General features: G+C 40.9%; 2 protein-coding genes across 6 annotated transcripts in view; both read left to right on the top strand.

Moving 5' to 3' along the window:
• LOC118708156 (activity dependent neuroprotector homeobox) overlaps positions 1-13,299 on the top strand; it is a 36,663-nt gene extending 23,364 nt beyond the window's left edge. For 2 of the 3 annotated variants that reach the window (XM_036419225.2, XM_045574341.1), the window contains 3 exons: positions 1,336-1,448; positions 3,139-3,231; positions 9,114-13,299. In XM_036419225.2, the coding sequence (XP_036275118.1) occupies positions 1,336-1,448; positions 3,139-3,231; positions 9,114-12,224 (3,317 nt within the window). In that variant the 3' untranslated portion in view covers positions 12,225-13,299. Of the gene's footprint in view, positions 1-1,335; positions 1,449-2,307; positions 2,466-3,138; positions 3,232-9,113 lie in introns of those variants that run through there. The other variant, XM_036419229.2, reaches the window with a different exon arrangement.
• Positions 1-13,624, top strand: part of DPM1 (dolichyl-phosphate mannosyltransferase subunit 1, catalytic) — a 63,048-nt gene extending 49,424 nt beyond the window's left edge. The window contains exons 11-14 of one of the 3 annotated variants that reach the window (XM_045574344.1): positions 1,336-1,448; positions 3,139-3,231; positions 4,027-5,798; positions 13,330-13,624. The gene's annotated coding sequence lies outside the window, so the exon portion shown is untranslated. Of the gene's footprint in view, positions 1-1,335; positions 1,449-3,138; positions 3,232-4,026; positions 5,799-13,329 lie in introns of those variants that run through there. The other 2 variants (XM_045574342.1, XM_045574346.1) reach the window with 2 other exon arrangements.
• The last annotated feature ends 4,744 nt before the right edge of the window (positions 13,625-18,368 follow it).

Below are 18,368 nucleotides of genomic sequence, written 5' to 3'. Positions count from 1 at the left end.
TTTTTTTTTTCATTAGAATAATAAGTGAGGTAACATGGTATTACATTTGGATTAGTTGACTTCATGATTGTGGTTTACAAATGGTAGTGGTATTATAGAATAATAAGCCTTTATTAATTAGAAAAGCAGGTTTGCATGTATTATGTTTTAATTCTTTGATGGTTTTGTTTTATGCCTTTGTTTTTGGTTTTTTAAAACAACTTTATATACTGTAAAATTGATTTAGATTATTAAGTTGATGATAGTTATCGTTTTTTAGATAAACATTTATAGTCTCATTGGAAGCCATACACATTCTCCTCCACCCAAGTTTTACTAACTTTATGTTCTTAACCATTGCTTTTAAGGACCTGGGGAAAATGAATAAAAATTTTCTTCTTTGATAGGTCTTATCATTTAAATAACTTTTCATTTCCCTCACCACACATACAGGCTTTCCATTTTTCAAGATTCCCCTAAAGTCATATAACAGTTACTATTATTTGCTCTGATGCTGTGCCTAGCTTTCCCCATCTCAGCATTCATTTCATGACCTTAAGTGAGTGCCTTGTTCAGGAATGGTGCTGGCTGAGAGGCAATTTACACAATCATTAGTGTCTTTTGTGGCAGAAAGAAACTTTTAAGAATGTTTCTTTTAAAATACCATAACAAGCACTGGCCGGTGTTGCTCAGTTGGTTGAGCATCAGCCTGTGCAGCAAAAGGTCACTGGTTCGATTCCCAGTCAGAGCACATGTCCAGGTTGCAGGCTCAATCCCTGGTCAGGATGCATGCTGGAGGCAACCAACTGATTGATGGTTCTCTCTCCCTCTCCCCCTTCTATCTCTAAAATCAATAAAAACATTTTTTTTAAGAACATAAAGTCATTTTTTAAAAAGAATGCTATAGTAATTAATATTTAAGACAATTCCCAGACAGCAAAAGCTCCTTTTCCCTGGCACTCAAAATTATACAGTAATAATGCTGAAATGATGAGCATTTTCTATTTTCGGAGGTTTGGCATCACAAGGAGAAAAGTACTCACACTTGATTTTTAAATAATCAGATATTATTAACCTAATTCTCAACTTTAGAAGTCCATCACCAAAAGTTTAATTAGAATTCTGCCAGGTTAGATTCACAGTCAATCTATAACATAAAATGTCTTGTTAAAAATAGAAAAGATCAGAGACCACTTATTTATGCCTGTCTCTTTTAAGTATTCAGGACATACTAGAATATCTACTCATCTTATTTTGTCAGACTGGGCCAGGGTTTTTGATCCTACCATCAGTGGAATTAGTAAATATTACAAGTTGTACATGTTTTGACTTGACTTAAATTTTTTTTCCCAATAGAAACTATGTTCCAACTTCCTGTCAACAATCTTGGCAGTTTAAGAAAAGCCCGGAAAACTGTGAAAAAAATACTTAGTGACATTGGGTTGGAATACTGTAAAGAACACATAGAAGTAAGTAGCATGCCATTTTTTAATTTTAACATGACTCAGCTTCGGATCCATTACTTTGTGTCAGCGGCCAGGGTGGTGAACTCTTAGGTGTGATTCTGATTTTGAACCTCACCGTTAGCTTCACCATAGCTTTCTCAATTAGCCTAAGTTGTTCCCTTCTTCCTAAAATGGGCTTTTTCATCTTTGCATCCTGAAGCAAAAGCAATTACCATTGAGGACATACACATCTCAGGCAATTTACTAGGCATTTAAAAAATTATCTCTAAATTTCAAGTCCTTAAAACAACCCCTGGAGGGACATATCTCCAATTTACAGAAGAAAAAACTGTAAGGAAATAGGTCCACCTCACAGCTATGCATGTGGCAGGATCTGTCTTTGGGACTCCAGAGCCTGTTCCCATTCTAATATACCTGAATGTTCTAGTTGACCTTCTGATTGTTGAGTCATAGTGGTTTGGGTGCTTGTTGTCTCTTTCATAGGATTTGAGCATTTTTGGCCCTTTTGACCCATCATAGACCATTATCTTCCCCTTGTATAACAGTTTGGACTTTACAAACTGATTTTCTAGCCTTTTATTCTATGAGCATTATAACAGCCCCGTGGAATAGCCAATGTATTGGTTTCTCCTTTTCCAGATCTCATTGCTCCGGGTCTTATGTTTAGTTGGTCAACAAAGCCTCTGGCAATGTTTAAAGCTGTGTTTCCCACTAGTCTTTAAGTCCCAACTGGTCAGGGATCAGAACTACCTTGTCCATCTGTATATCCCAGGCACCTAGTACAGTGCTGGGCACAAAATAGGTATTTAGTAAATGTTTGGATGGAATTGAGAGTAAAAAGCAATTTCCTTTATTCAACAGGTTTTCTTTTTCTGATTTCCACTAATAATAGTCTAGGGATTGATTATGTAGACTGAAACTTCTCTAGTTAAGTTATTCCCATCATGGATGACCTCTCCAACCCCTCAAGTTCAGGTAGATCTGCCTGATGAAATATCCATTCACATCACACTCAGTGAGATAATCTTCATAGAATAAATAATGCAAATAATGCTCCTTTTCTATCCTGCATGATTTTCCCCCCCATCATTACACCTATTACATATCCTGTAATTTACATGTATTTGGTTTTCCCACACTGAACTATGAACCTTTTAGGAACAAGGGAAATTATACCCTAAGACTATCTTCCTAGCCTGGGAAGATACAGGCCATTAAATTTTTATATGAGTATAAATTCAACATAATACTGTTTATTTTCTTTGGATAGCTTTCTTCCTTTTTGGGTTCAGAAATCTTCAGTTTTCTTCCCAATCTATTGTACAAAACCACAATATCATCTGTAGTGCTATAAGTGAACATTACACTCCATTTTAATACTACAATTGATGAGTTTCAGTACTCTAATGAAGGGTACTTTGGCATTTAATCTGTGGCTAAATTTTTTAATTAAAACTTTCAGTGTTTTCCTTGGAAACTGGCTGATCATTAGGGGAACATTTGGTTGATATAAAATGTTCGATCAACTTCCATGTGCCTTTTTGTGTTTCCTAAGAGTCTTCTGGCGCCTAATTTAGCTCTCAGTGGGGTTGATTTTCTGGTACATCACTCCAGCCCTATTTAAGAGAATGGATAAGGTTTGGCTAGAGTTGATACAACTGTGTTTTTGTAAACTTCTTTCACTGTTTTCTAGGATTTTAAACAGTTTGAACCTAATGACTTTTATTTGAAAAACACTACATGGGAGGATGTAGGACTTTGGGACCCTTCACTTACAAAAAACCAGGTAAGTGGGACAGGTATACTCCCTTTTCAGCCCTAGGCCTTTCATAGTGGAGAATGTCAAAATGATTACAGTCGTGTGCCATGTAATAATGTTTTTGCCAATGGAGTGAATATACAAAAATGGTCCCATAAGATTATAATAGAGCTGAAAATCCTGTCGCCTAGTAAAGTTGAAGCTGTTGAAAGATAGTAATTAATGCATTACTCATGTGTAATGCATTACATAATGTTGGTGTAAACAAACCACTGCCAATCATAAAAGTATAGCATAGTCCTAATCGAGTGGCTTGGTGGGACCATCATTCCATACACCAAAAGGTTGCAGATTTGATTTCTGGTTAGGGCACATAACTATGTTGGGAGTTCAAGCCCTGGTCAGCATGCATGTAGAAGACAGCCAATCCATGTTTTGTGCTTTCTTTTCTCTCCCCCTTCCCCTCCCCCTCTCTCTCCCTCTTCTCCTTCCTTCTCCCCTTTCCCTCTCCACCCACCCTCTCAAAATCAATAAAAACATATCCTTGGGCGAGGATTTAAAAAACTGTATGTACAAAATATTTAATAATAATAATTGATTTATATGTTTACAGTGTTATACATTTATTGTTATTTGAGAGAACATTCTTTCTACTCACAAGAGTTTGCTGTAAAACAGTATGCTGTGTATGCTACACCAGAAGCAGATTCGTACATCTGTTTAACACAGCTCTTGATTGCATCATTTCTCTTGTGCTTGATTTAGTCTTGTTTTATTTATCATGACCCCTGAACATACAGAATCCATTGCTGATGTTGACAGTGAGAGGCCATGTCCAGTGATTAACCTGGAAATGAAATTAAGAGTGATTAAGGACTATGAAGGTGGAAAACCAGCGATGGTTATTGCTAGGCAGTCAGACATGTCCCATTCCACCATAGCTACAATCTTGAAGAATAAGAACAAAGTGACAGAAGCTCTTATAGGATCTGCTTCATTGAAGGCAACGAGATTAACAAAAATTCAAGAAGGGCCTATATCAGATATGGAGAAACTTCTAATGACCTGGATTGAAGACCAGACACAGAAGCTTATAGTTGTCAGCATCATTACAATCATGGCCAAAGCAAAATGTTTGTGATGTTGAGTATACTGCTAGCTCTGAGTAAAGGATTCAGGAATAAATCATCATTCATTGCATAATGTGAAAAAGTGAGTGGTGAGTCTGCCATTGCTGGTGTGAGGGCAGCAGCAGAACTTTTGGAAACTATATAAACTGATTGTAGAAGAAAATTACTTGCCAGAGTAAATAATTCTATATGGATGAAATCTCCCTACTCTGGAAACAGATGTCTGAAAGGTCTTCAGTCCATAAGGCGGCCAAGTCAATGTCAAGTTTCAAGGCTTTAAGGACAGAATAGCAGTCTTGCTTGGGGGCAATGTTGCAGGCTACAAATTGGAACCTTTGTGATCTGGCACACAGAACCTCAGGGTCTTCAGCCATATCAATAACATACACTGAGAGTATAACACAGGAGCAATAGGATGTCATGGATGACCCAGCTTCTCTTCCAAGATGCCCTCCTGAGTGGCTACAGCAGCAAAATGGAGAAATACTATTTGAAGAATAACATACCTTTCAAGGAACTTCGTTTTCTGTTGATTATGCTGCAGGACATCTTCCTTTTATTGGTGATCTTCACCCCAACATCAAAGTGTTTCTCCCTCCAAACAATACCTCTTTGATTCCACCAGTGGATCAAGGAGTTATAGCTGCTTTTAAAGCCAGGACCTTTGCCCAGGCTGTTGCTGCAACAGAAAAACACTGAGAATATACTGATGAAATTCTAGAATTATTACAATATCTATGACTGCATAAGAACCCTGCTTAAGGTGATGTCACTTAGGAATATACGAAAGACATCTGGAAGAAGACACGCAAGAAGTCCATCCATACCTTCAAAGGATTTGTCAAGGATGAGGATATTGCAAAAATCAATCAGGCTATGGCTGAACAGTGGCAAACCACTTTAACCTGTGTATGGATAAGGATGATGTTGAGTAGCTCCTAGAGGTGATTCCTGAGGAATTGACTAATGAGGACTCATTAGGCGTGGAACAGGAACAAATCGGTGAAGAAAAGGAAACTGCAGAAGAGATGCACATTACTGCCCCTGAAGACCTTCCAATGGGACGAGATGTGGAGGTGAAAGACAGTGATGTAGATGACATTGGATAGGGCAAGACTAATGTGTTTGTGTGTTTAACAAACAAAGAAAAAGTTTATGAAGTATTTTTAAAAATTAAATGGAAAAAAACAATAAGGATATAAAGAGAAATAATTTTTATACAGCTATATAATGTTTTTTATGCTTTGAGCTGTTATTTTAAAAAGTCAATAAGTTAAAATGTTTAAGTTTATAAAGTTATAGTAAGCTGTTTAATTTATTGAAAAACTTTTTAATGAATTTAGTGTAATATGCATGTGCAGTGTTTATAAAATCTATAGTCATGTACAGTATATCCTAGGCCTTCATGTTCACTCACTCACTGACTCACCCAGAGCACCTTCAGTCTTGCAGGCTCCATTGTTGGTAAATGCTCTCTATACAGGTTTACCATTTTTTTTTATCTTTCATGCTATATTTTTATTGTACCTATTCTACGTTTAGATACCTGTTTAACCACTGTGTTACAATTGCCTGTAATATTCACTATAGTAACATGTTATACAGATTTGTAGCCTAGGAGTAACAGGCTGTATACCATTTAGCTCAGGTATATAGTAGGCTATACCATCTAGATATATGACTAAGTCTTCTAATGATATATTTCTCAGAACATATATCTGTTGGTATTGTGATGCATGACTTTTATATTTTCTTTAGTAGGGAAAACTAGAAAAACGTCGTGTCTTTTTTGTCACTGGACTAACACTTCAAGTGTGAAATTTAGAAGTTTTGTTTCTTAAAGTTCTGAGGCCCGTTTTATGTATATCAGCATTTTGCCCTCCCCCAAAAGTACCACTACTATTTCTAAAATTTTCCCTCCAGTATTCTGTTCATCTCTGTTATCCATCGTTTTCTGTTGCAATTCTTGTTTTTTATAGAGAGGAGGGGAGACCATACTCTTTCTTCCTTTTAAGTTTTCTTACTCCTTTTTGTTGATCTCACCCCACCTCAATGTGGGGGACCTAAGCTAGCACATGGGGGAGGGTTTGGTGGTTCTGTAAGATAGCAGTGACTGAGAGGTGTAACATAAGTTTTTTGTTTTTAATATATTTTATCGATTTTTTACAGAGAGGAAGGGAGAGAGAGAGTTAGAAACATCGATGAGAGAGAAACATCCATCAGCTGCCTCCCACACACCTCCCACTGGGGATGTGCCTGCAACCCAGACACATGCCCCTGACCGGAATCAAACCTGGGATCCTTTAGTCCACTGGTGACATTTATGACACAGAGAGAGTTAGTAGATAGTATTTCCTTTCTACAGGAAAAATCGATTGTCAGTTGTAACTTTACAATTACCTCTTTCAGTAGGAATTATAATTCTGGATTATTGATCTGTTCATGTATTGGAACATACTTGGCAAGGAATTAGTACTTTTAAACTCTTCCTCAGAAATTTGATACAGTTATCTGTTTTTTTCTTACTATTAATTCCACAGGAAAAGTTATTAACCAACAGTCTTAGAATACAAAAGCTTCCAAGTGGGACATATTATCAGTTTTATGAATCCCCAAAGCCTCACATTCCAACACTAAAGAAGGGTTGAGACTTAAGGGAAAGTGGAATGTTTTATTTTGATTCAAACCAGTATCTTAAACAAAGTAGGCTTCTAAGCAACTCGTGTTTCACCTGACCTCATCAAAGGACCAAATTGCTACACAGGTGTCAATGAGCATAATTTTGGAAGATGCTCTTTGATACCAGTGCTTCTGGCTTTTGATAACATCATTGGCTCCCCAGTTTGTAGGACATTTTTTATTTTACTTCTTAATTTGAATCAAAGAAGCTGTCAATTCATTACTACTTTTGAGGCTGCTCAAGAAGAGCATGGTTTGTAGAAGAAAGCCTACTTTCAGATCAGTATTTTGATGAGCAGTGAAATCTGAATACTATACTGGACTTCAGTCAGAGGAAAAAATGAGATTATTGAAGATGTGTCTTTTTTAATGAAAATTTTTCCATGATGGGAAGGATAAAAAGTGTGCCTTTATATGTTATTGCTTAATTTTACTACAACACTCTGGGCTTTGAATTTTATTCTGTAGTAAAACTGGAACCTTACTAATTCACAGAGTGAAAGTAACTACACAGTTTATTCTTGTAATTTCTAACTATAAACCATTTATCTTCAAACCATTCAATAAGCAAATGTGACTCTGGTCTTACCCAAGCATTGAGGAAGAACTTAAAATTGAGAGTTTTTTATTTTTTAATTTTCAGTGTGAAACAAATTTAGTTTACAAGAGCTTTCTCATTTGACTTTGTTTCATAAATTTTTTTGCAAAAGAAATCAATACTTTACCAGGTGTACTGGTTAATAATGCGGATTTTTTTAATAGATGGGAGTTAAAACATACATTGATATATATGCAATTTGATGTGTAGTCTATTTTGTTGTATTGACAACAAGCTTCAAACTTCATATGTCAAATTTTCTGAAGATGTTAACATCATAGATAATTTTACGCTTAAAAATGTTAGATTTTGTGCCAAAGAGCATTTGTGGGAAGTTTTAATTCATTACTTTATTTTGAAGAAAAGTGCTGCTGAAAGTTATCGTATACTTCGGGAATCTTATGGTGAACATGCTCCATCTCAGGACACTTGTGAACACTGTTTTAAACGCTTTAAAAGTGATGATTTCTTTGTGAAAGACAAAGAGCGTCCAGATCAACCAAAAAAGTTTGAAGACCAACAATTACAAGCATTATTGGATGAAGATGCGTGTCAAACTCAAAAACAACTTGCAGAAAGATTAAATGTTTCTCAGCAAACAAGTTCTGATCGTTTACAAGCAATGGGAAAGATTTTAAAGGAAGGAAAATGGGTGCCACATCAACTGAATGAAAGACAAATGGAAAACAGAAAAGTCATCAGTAAAATGTTGCTTCAACGACACGAAAGAAACTCTTTTTTGCATAGAATTGTGACTGGTGATGAAAAGTGGATTTATTTCGAGAATCTCAAATGCACAAAATCATGGGTTGATCCGGATCAACCATCAACATTGACAACATTGCTTTGGAAAGAAGTCAATGCTCTGCATTTGGTGGGATCAGAAAGGTGTGGTATATTACGAGCTTCTAAAACCAGGTGAGATCATTAATACTGATCGTTACCGACAACAAATAATCAATTTGAACCGTGCTTTGATTGTAAAACGACCAGAATGGCCCAGAAGATATGGCAAAGTAATTTTGCTTCATGATGATACACCCTTACACACTTCAAAACCAGTTAAAGACTTGTTAAAAGATCTTGCCTGGGAAGTATTAACACACCCACCATATTAACCAGACCTTGCTCCTTCAGATTACCACTTGTTCCGATCGATGGCACATGCACTTTCTGAGCAGCACTTCAGAACATACAAGTGGAAAATTGGGTATCTGGATGGTTTGCCTCTAAACAAGAAAAGTTCTATAGGGATGGTATCCACAAATTACCTGAAAGATGGGGGAAATGTGTAGCTAGTGATGGACATTACTTTGAATAAAGCGCTTTTGATATTTCTCTTGAAATTATCGTGTTTTCTTTGATTACAAAATCCGCATTATTAACTGGTACACCCGTTAGAGTTTCAGTTCTAAAAATAATGTCTTTTAAGAACAAGAACCTAGAACCTGTTATTGCCTATCTGAAGTGGCATTCTGATTCCAGTCTTGTCTTTTCTTTAGGACTACCGGACAAAACCTTTTTGCTGCAGCGCTTGTCCATTTTCTTCAAAATTCTTCTCTGCCTACAAAAGTCATTTTCGGAATGTCCATAGTGAAGACTTTGAAAATAGGATTCTCCTTAATTGCCCCTACTGTACCTTCAATGCAGACAAAAAGACTTTGGAAACACACATTAAAATATTTCATGCTCCAAATGCCAGCACACCAAGTAGCAGCCTCAGCACTTTCAAAGATAAAAGCAAAAACGATGGCCTTAAACCTAAGCAGGCTGACAGTGTGGAGCAAGCTGTTTATTACTGTAAGAAGTGCACTTACCGAGATCCTCTTTATGAAGTAGTTAGGAAGCACATTTACAGGGAACATTTTCAGCATGTGGCAGCACCTTACATAGCAAAGTCAGGCGAAAAATCACTCAACGGTGCTGTCCCCTTAAGCCCAAATGCCTGGGAAGAGGGTAGTATTCACTGCAAGCGATGCCTTTTCATACCGAAGTCCTATGAAGCTTTGGTGCAGCATGTCATCGAAGACCACGAACGCATAGGCTATCAGGTCACTGCCATGATTGGGCACACAAATGTGGTGGTTCCCCGATCCAAGCCTCTGATGCTAATTGCTCCCAAACCTCAAGAGAAGAAGGGCATGGGACTCCAATCAAGAATTGGTTCCCTTGCTTCTGGAAACGTCCGGTCTTTGCCTTCACAGCAGATGGTGAATCGACTCTCAATACCAAAGCCTAACTTAAATTCTACAGGAGTCAACATGATGTCCAATGTCCACCTACAGCAGAACAATTATGGAGTCAAATCTGTAGGCCAGGGCTATGGCGTTGGTCAGTCAATGAGACTGGGTCTAGGTGGCAACGCACCAGTTTCCATCCCTCAGCAGTCTCAGTCTGTGAAGCAGTTACTTCCAAGCGGAAATGGAAGATCTTTCGGGCTTGGGGCAGAGCAAAGGTCCCAGGCACCGGCACGATACTCCCTGCAGTCTGCTAATGCCTCTTCTGTCTCATCAGGCCAGTTAAAGTCTCCTTCCCTCTCCCAGTCCCAGGCATCCAGAGTATTAGGTCAGTCCAGTTCCAAACCTACTGCAGCTGCCGCAGGCCCACCCCTAGCCAATACTTCCTCAACCCAGAAGTGGAAAATATGTACGATCTGTAATGAGCTTTTCCCTGAAAATGTCTATAGTGTGCACTTCGAAAAAGAACATAAGGCTGAGAAAGTCCCAGCTGTAGCCAACTACATTATGAAGATACATAATTTTACTAGCAAATGCCTCTACTGTAATCGCTATTTGCCCACAGATACCCTGCTCAACCATATGTTAATTCATGGTCTGTCTTGTCCATTCTGCCGTTCAACTTTCAATGATGTGGAAAAGATGGCAGCGCACATGAGGATGGTTCACATTGATGAAGAGTTGGGACCTAAAACCGATTCTACCTTGAGTTTTGATTTGACATTGCAGCAGGGTAGTCACACTAACATCCATCTCCTTGTAACCACATACAACCTGAGGGATGCCCCAGCTGAATCTGTTGCTTATCATGCCCAAAGTAACCCTCCAATCCCTCCAAAGCCACAGCCAAAACTTCCGGAGAAAGCAGATACTCCTGTTAGAAGTTCACCTCAAGCTGCAGTACCCTATAAAAAAGATATCGGGAAAACCCTGTGCCCTCTTTGCTTTTCAATCCTAAAAGGACCCATATCTGATGCACTTGCACATCACTTACGAGAGAGGCACCAAGTTATTCAGACGGTTCATCCAGTGGAGAAAAAGCTTACCTACAAATGTATCCATTGCCTTGGTGTGTATACCAGCAACATGACTGCCTCAACTATCACTCTGCATCTAGTTCACTGCAGGGGTGTTGGGAAGACCCAGAATGGCCAAGACAAGACAAATGCACCCTCTCGGCTTAATCAGTCACCAGGACTGGCACCTATGAAGCGCACTTATGAGCAAATCGAATTTCCCTTGACGAAAAAGCGGAAGTTAGATGATGATAGTGATTCACCCAGCTTCTTTGAGGAGAAGCCTGAGGAACCTGTTGTTTTAGCTTTAGACCCCAAGGGTCATGAAGATGATTCCTATGAAGACAGGAAAAGCTTCCTCACAAAGTATTTCAACAAGCAGCCCTATCCCACCAGGAGAGAGATTGAGAAGCTGGCAGCCAGTTTATGGTTGTGGAAGAGTGACATTGCTTCCCACTTCAGTAACAAGAGGAAGAAGTGTGTCCGAGACTGTGAGAAGTACAAGCCTGGTGTGTTACTGGGCTTCAACATGAAAGAATTAAACAAAGTTAAGCATGAGATGGATTTTGATGCTGAGTGGTTATTTGAAAATCATGATGAGAAAGATTCCAGAGTTAATGCTAGTAAAACTGCTGACAAAAAGGTCCACCTTGGGAAGGAAGATGACAATTCCTCAGACAGTTTTGAAAATTTGGAAGAAGAATCCAATGGAAGCGGTAGCCCTTTTGACCCTGTTTTTGAAGTTGAGCCTAAAATCCCTAATGATACTCCAGAGGAGCATATACAGAAGGTAATTTCTGAGGATGCTTTAGAATCTGAGGAAAAGCTAGACCAAAAAGGTGTGGATGGTTCAAAATATGAAACTATTCATTTGACTGAGGAACCAAACAAACTAATGCATGATGCTTCTGATAGTGAGGTTGACCAAGATGATGTTGTGGAGTGGAAAGGTGGGGCTTCTCCATCTGAGAGTGGCCCTGGTTCCCAGCACGTGTCAGACTTTGAGGACAACACTTGTGAAATGAAACCAGGTACCTGGTCCGATGAGTCTTCCCAGAGTGAGGATGCAAGGAGCAGTAAGCCAGCTGCCAAAAAAAAGGCTACCATGCAAGGTAACAGGGAGCAGTTGAAATGGAAGAATAGTTCCTATGGAAAAGTTGAAGGGTTTTGGTCCAAGGACCAGTCACAGTGGAAGAATGCATCTGAAAATGATGAGCGCTTGTCCGGTCCACAGATTGAGTGGCAGAATAGCACAATTGACAGTGAGGATGGGGAGCAGTTTGAGAACATGACTGATGGAGTAGCTGAGCCAATGCATGGCAGCTTAACTGGAGTTAAACTGAGCAGCCAACAGGCATAAGTGACCGGTTCTCGGACATCGGGGCCAGGTTCTCTGGCATCAGTGACATATTGCAGCCTGGAACTCTGTTCTTTGAGTATGACTGCAAAACTATCTGGTACTGCCTTCTGAGTTGCTGGGTCATCAGGCTGTAAGGACGTGTGGCCACTGCAATCCCGGTGGTTATTTCTATGATACATGACTGGCTGATTTGCTTTAGAACTTGCTGTGGCAGACACAGTAACTAAATGTGAAAAACCAATAAGCTGGTGGCTCACGAAATGCACACAAGGAAAAGCAGAGGTTTATTTTATCTGCCTTCTCAACATTTCTTTCCCTCTGTAAAATGTTTGGTTGAATGTCCTTAAGAAGTGTTACCCTGATTCACATGGTAGCAATAGGGCCAACATACAAGCTACCAATCCAATGTGTATAGTAGACTGGGGAAAATTGATTTTTTTTTTCATGTATTCATTCTGAATAGTTAAAATGTATATTTGTACAGTCTTTTAGACCTATTCAGGTAATGCTTATGATATTGTTATTGTGTACCCATCATAGATGTTTCTTTTTTAGTGTTGCCCTTGCTGTGTAACAAACGCTGTATCTAGTTTACCTAGCAAAAGCTTGAAACTACGCTAGTATAAAATTTTGAACAGACTTAGTTTTTGCACATAACCTTGTACAATCTTGCAACAGAGGCCAGCCACGTAAGATATATATATCTGGACTCTCTTGTATTATAGAATTTTTTCTTGTTCTGAATATCCTTGACATTACAGCTGACAAACAAAAACTGGTATTTCAGATCTGTTTTCTGAAATCTTTTAAGCTAAAGCCACACGCAAGAATTGACTTTGCAGCTACTAATTTTGACACCTTTTAAGATCTGTATGAAAGTGTGTTGTGTTGAAGCAGCAAACCAATGAGTGCTGCATTTTGGATATTTAGTTTTATCTTTAGTTAAACACCACCTGGTGTATTCATTTATACCATTTAATATATGACACACTGTTGTAGTATGTATAATTTTGTGATCTTTATTTCCCTTTGTATTCATTTTAAGCATCTAAATAAATTGCTGTATTGTGCTTAATGTAAATATTTGCTTTATTACACATTACAGTCCTGTGTGTCCATTATGTCTTGTACCAGTTGATGCCATGGCTCTCTCTCTCATCCGAGATGGAGCCAAGGCCACTGAGGAGACTGGTGGAAGACCAAGATCTGCCACTGGCGTGAAGAAGGCTTTCAAGGCACCTGTTAAATTCTTTTTTCTTTTTCCTTTTTAACTGCTAAAATAAACATTTTTTTTCCAGTTCTCTTTTTGTTAAGGAGCATACCCTGCTCATATATGTAAATGTCTCGATGATAAAAGGATGTAAACATAAATTGGCATTAATTTGCAAGCAGAATCTTAATGCCCTGGTGTTCTTTATTCTAAATGAAGTAAATGTTAGGTTTCACTTTATGATGGGAACAATTGTACTAAACAGGAAACTACTCTCTTTTTTTATAACTCAACCACCTTGTTAATAAGGAAAAAGGCTTGGAGATCACCCATGTGGAGGGCTTTCAAGATGCAAGGAGCTGGTGTATTTACTATGCAAAGATTCCCAAGATCAACTCATACTAAAGAAGGGAAGTTACAAGGAGCAGAATTAGCCAGCATTTTCGGCGATTACAATGCTGATGGGATCCTCTGATCCATGCAGAGGCCAGAGGCTGGTTTCTATAATTTCTAAGACTTTCCGAAGGATTCATCTTGTTAATGCTTTTGTTACCTGAGTAGAAATGTGGCCAACCTCCCCTTAAAATGTTAGTCATGCTACTCCATACAGGAGAAAGCATAAAACTAGTTTTTATTATGAGGGTGGCATGGGGCCGATACAATTCTGTTACACAGGTTATAAGTTCTGTGGATGCCAGCTAATATTTAGGACAGGATATCCCCAAATAACATGGAGGTGGGGAGAAATGGCATTAAGGTGTATTACTTGAGGATAGTAATACCGGCTGAACTTAAGCCATCTGACTGTTTTGAAATTACTCTGCCTAGTGAACAGGTGGGAAGAATTTGGCCTGGGCTTATTACTCCTCCATGGAGGACTAATGAGAGACTTGTGCAAGATAGCCAGGGTGGGGGTTCCTGGTTGGGTGTTTGCGCAGAGACAGATGAGTGCTTTCTTGCTGAGGTGGTGGGAGTGCACTTGGTTGACATTCAGAAAAGTTTAGCCAACTAAGAAGGGGACCAACTGACGATGTTGCAGGAGCCCTGGAAGTGTCTCAATAAAAGCCATTTTAAAAGAACGTTGTTGCTTACTGTTTACTTTTGGAATAATCTGGAAATTAAGCTGTGGAAGTTGAACAATTCTTTAAATCTTCTTTGTAACAAGAAAGAATACGATTCCAGAGAATATTTGCCCTTCAAGCTTCTGAAGTCCAGCTGACTAGCACGGCTGTTCCCTTTTGAGCCCTGGGAAGCATTATCGTTGTCCCGTCTTTGGTTCCCTGAGCGGTTCCAGGGTCTCACACAGCTCTGTCCCCTCCTGAGATCCAAGCTGTGACGTATCTGTGCCTCTTATTGCCCGGTAGTTGTGTGCCTGGTCCAACTGCCTGGCCGTTGGTAAAAATGCACACTTTTTAAGAACAAATGAGTGCCAGTTCTGAGAGCCATCAGTGAAACACTTCACTGGAAGCCACTGAAGCGGCTTTTGCCAATGAGGACTGCCACATTATAGAGGGGTGCTTCTGCACTGTAGGCCACCAGCCCCAAACCTTCCAGGCGGGTTCCCCAAATCGCCTCTAGGTGGTTGCCTCTAAAGCGTGAGAACCACTTAGCTTGAGTGAAGTCTACTCTTGACGGACTGGGTTTCACAGAAGCAGCAGGCGCCCTCCAGCAATGGTCTCTTCTACCCATTGTGACCCCCGCCCTGTTTGCTCATGGGGTTGCCTCCACCCGCAGGCATGTTTCACCAGTGTCACGAGAAAACATCTGGAACCCCCAAAGGAAGTAAAAGGAGAGGCCGCGCCCACCATTCTGAAACAGTCCCCGGAAGGTGTTCTAGAAAAGTGGGTGTTCAGCTGAGATAAGCTCCTGGCCGTCAAACAGAAAAGAAAAGCTAGGCTTTTTCTGCCAGCAACTACTGGAAGGTTAGCTTAAAAGTACACTCAAACGTGTACCAAATGAGGGTCTCCATTTGGTAATTCTCTGCATCCTGCTACTTCCCGTCTACTTTAACATTCACTAACTCAAGTCTGGTGGGCACAGCTGTGTTCAGACTTAATCCTGTAAAGGGGAACTGCCTATCCCGAAAGCCATGATTTCAAAGTGCTCCAACTAGACAGGAAGGGAGCTGCGCTGTCATTGCCAGGAGAGGTGCAGAATCCTCGGCCCTATTTAATTAAGGTTCAGGTATGTGTGTTTCAGAATACAATGTACATCTGTGGTACACACCAACCCTCCCCCCACTCCCGGTACACCAGCAGGTCTTAGATGTACAGCCATTTTAACCTCTGGTTTTTGCAATAAATCTTACTGTACCTTTATGAATGTCTTAATACTAAATGAAACAAAATGGATAGCCTATTAATCAAATTGTCCACCTTTTTGAAACTGATGGGCTTTTCCAATGTGCTTGATGGGAAGTCTGTGTTGGCTGCCATCTGGGAGTGTAGGAATCGAACCGACCCTGCGTTGGAGACCTGCATAGCTTGCTGGTGGCTGCATCTGCCAGCACTGCTACATGGGCTTCTCTGGGAGGAGGGAACCAAGGGGCACAGACTCTGAGCCTGTCCTCCAAAGAGGGGACATCCAAGCCAGAGGAGTAGGGCGTTGTTCCCAAATGCCTGGAGCTCAGCGCACATCCTCCGTACGCATGTACTCAGCAAGTCCTTGCGAATGAACATGCTGAAAAGCATTCCTGGGACTTGCTGTGGAACACTAGATCCTAAGGCAGTTTGAGTCCTCCAGCCCCAAATAAAAGCCCTGTAAGGGGAGCATTCGCACCCAGTTTCAGAACGCGGAGGTTCAGAGAAGTAACCTGTACCCAGGCTGAGCCTGTGGTCCCTGGAATTCCCAACCACACGTGCAGCCTGATCTTGACCAAAAACGAGCTTCCTAAGAAAGGCTGGCTGTGCTGTGAATGCAGACACAGGAGCCCATCTCTAAACCTACACATGCTTTCCCTGACATCGTTCTCCGAGCATGCTCGCTCACGCTGTTGTCTTCATCATTTTTGCCACATCTGCCTAAGATTCTGTGTAGTTGGTATATTTCAACTCCCCTTTTTTTAAAAAGTTATCTCTGGAAAAAAAAAAAATCAACACCAACATAATTTGCCATTTAAGGAAAGCCTTCATAAAAATAAATCTAAGAAAGAAAGAACACTAAATTTCTGCCACCAGCCGGGACCGGTTTGGCTCAATGGGGACTGAAGGGTCCCGGGTTCGATTCTGGTCAAGGGCATGTACCTTGGTTGCGGGCATATCCCCAGTGGGGGATGTGCAAGAGGCAGCTGATCGATGACTCTCCTTCATCGATGTTTCTAGCTCTCTATCTCTCTCCCTTCCTCTCTGTACAAAATCAATAAAATATATATAAATTTCTGCCACCAATAACTGCTCGCTGAGGTCTGTGAGCATGAGACTTGCTCTGTTGGTTAAAAGGAAAGTCAGGGGTTCAGGTCACAAGGGCATCAAAAGGAGACTCTCCCGGGCCCCGCCAGGCCAGACAGCATTGGATGAGCCTCCTGTCTGTCTCAGTGCGGCCTGTTCCCGACCGCGTGCCGTGGCCCTGAACTAGAGGTCAAGGGATGCCTCTGGCTCAGAGTGCTTCCCGGGAAGTCTGCAGTCACCTGATTCTGGCTTTAGACTCCTTTTTTATGGACTAAGAATCTCCCTGGCAGATAACAGCAATGCCAACTACGGCGGTTGAAGCGAGGGGACGTGCAGGGAACCCACTGCCTGAGCGGGGAAGGCTGCTCACGGTATCAGCAAGGGCTCCGGTCCTTTTTTTTTTTTTTTTTTTAATTCTGTCACCCACACGGTCACCTTCATCCTAGGCAGGCAGCCCAGTGTTCATCGGCCCCTCCATTCACCTTCCCTGAGAGGGTTTCCCCTCCTCCTACGGAACAGGACTCAGTCCACTGACCACTCCAGAACAGGTTTCTGTGGCCCATGGCTTAGGCCAGCACGACCTTGGTGAGCTGCTGAGTGACAGACCAGTCAGCACCCATCTCTGAGCCTGAGGTGGAACCAATTCAGCCCAGTTCCACACCAAACTCAAGAAGGCGTGAGATGGATATTGAGGCCACCACAGGTTTTTTTTTTTTTTTCTTTTCTTTAGAATAATTTATTGATTTTCAGAGAAGGAGGAAAGGAGAAGAGACAAACATGGATCTGAGAGCGCAACATTGATCGGCTGCCTCCTACACACCCCCACCGGGGATCGAAGCTGAAACCAGCATGTGCCCTGACCAGGAATCGAACCTGAAACCCGAGTGCACAGAATAACACCCAACCCACTGGGCCACACCAGCCAGGGTGAGACCACCACATTTTCCAAAATAAAACCTTTTCCATGAAGTTTGAAAAACAGAAGGGACCTAGCTTGTTTGGCTCAGTGGATAGAGCGTGGGACTGTGGACTGAAGGGTCCCAGGTTCGATTTCCTGACAAGGGGGCATGCCTGGGTTGTGGGCTTGATCCCCAGTGGGAGGTGTGCTGGAGGCAGCCAATCAGGTATTATCTCTCATCATTGATATTTCTCTCCCTCTCCCTTCTCTGCAATCAAAAATATATTAAAACACACACATGGAAAGTGCAGTTGTTACGACTGAAAAGAGGTAGCAAATTCCCTTTTAAAAATCTCTTGACTGCTGTCCTTTAAAGGCCCTGATCCCAGCTCTGGTGGATGCCGAAGTCACGTGCTGTGACTCCTCCCCCAGGGAGGCTGATGGTACTGGGCTGCTGGGTGGCCCAGCTGATTCCAATGTGCAGCCAAGACTAAGATCCATGGTGGGGTTGTTTTTGTGGGGTTTTAAATGGATTTTAGAGAGGAAGGAGGGGAGAGAGAGAAAGAGGGAGATAAATATCGATTTGTTGTTCCAATTATTTATGCATTCATTGGTTGGGGACCCTGACTGGGTCCAATCCACAGCCTTGG

This window comes from Pipistrellus kuhlii, unplaced genomic scaffold, assembly GCF_014108245.1.
Source record: "Pipistrellus kuhlii isolate mPipKuh1 unplaced genomic scaffold, mPipKuh1.p scaffold_m20_p_6, whole genome shotgun sequence".
NCBI classification, from domain to species: Eukaryota; Metazoa; Chordata; class Mammalia; order Chiroptera; family Vespertilionidae; genus Pipistrellus; species Pipistrellus kuhlii.
This window is presented reverse-complemented; position numbering and strand designations above follow the sequence as displayed.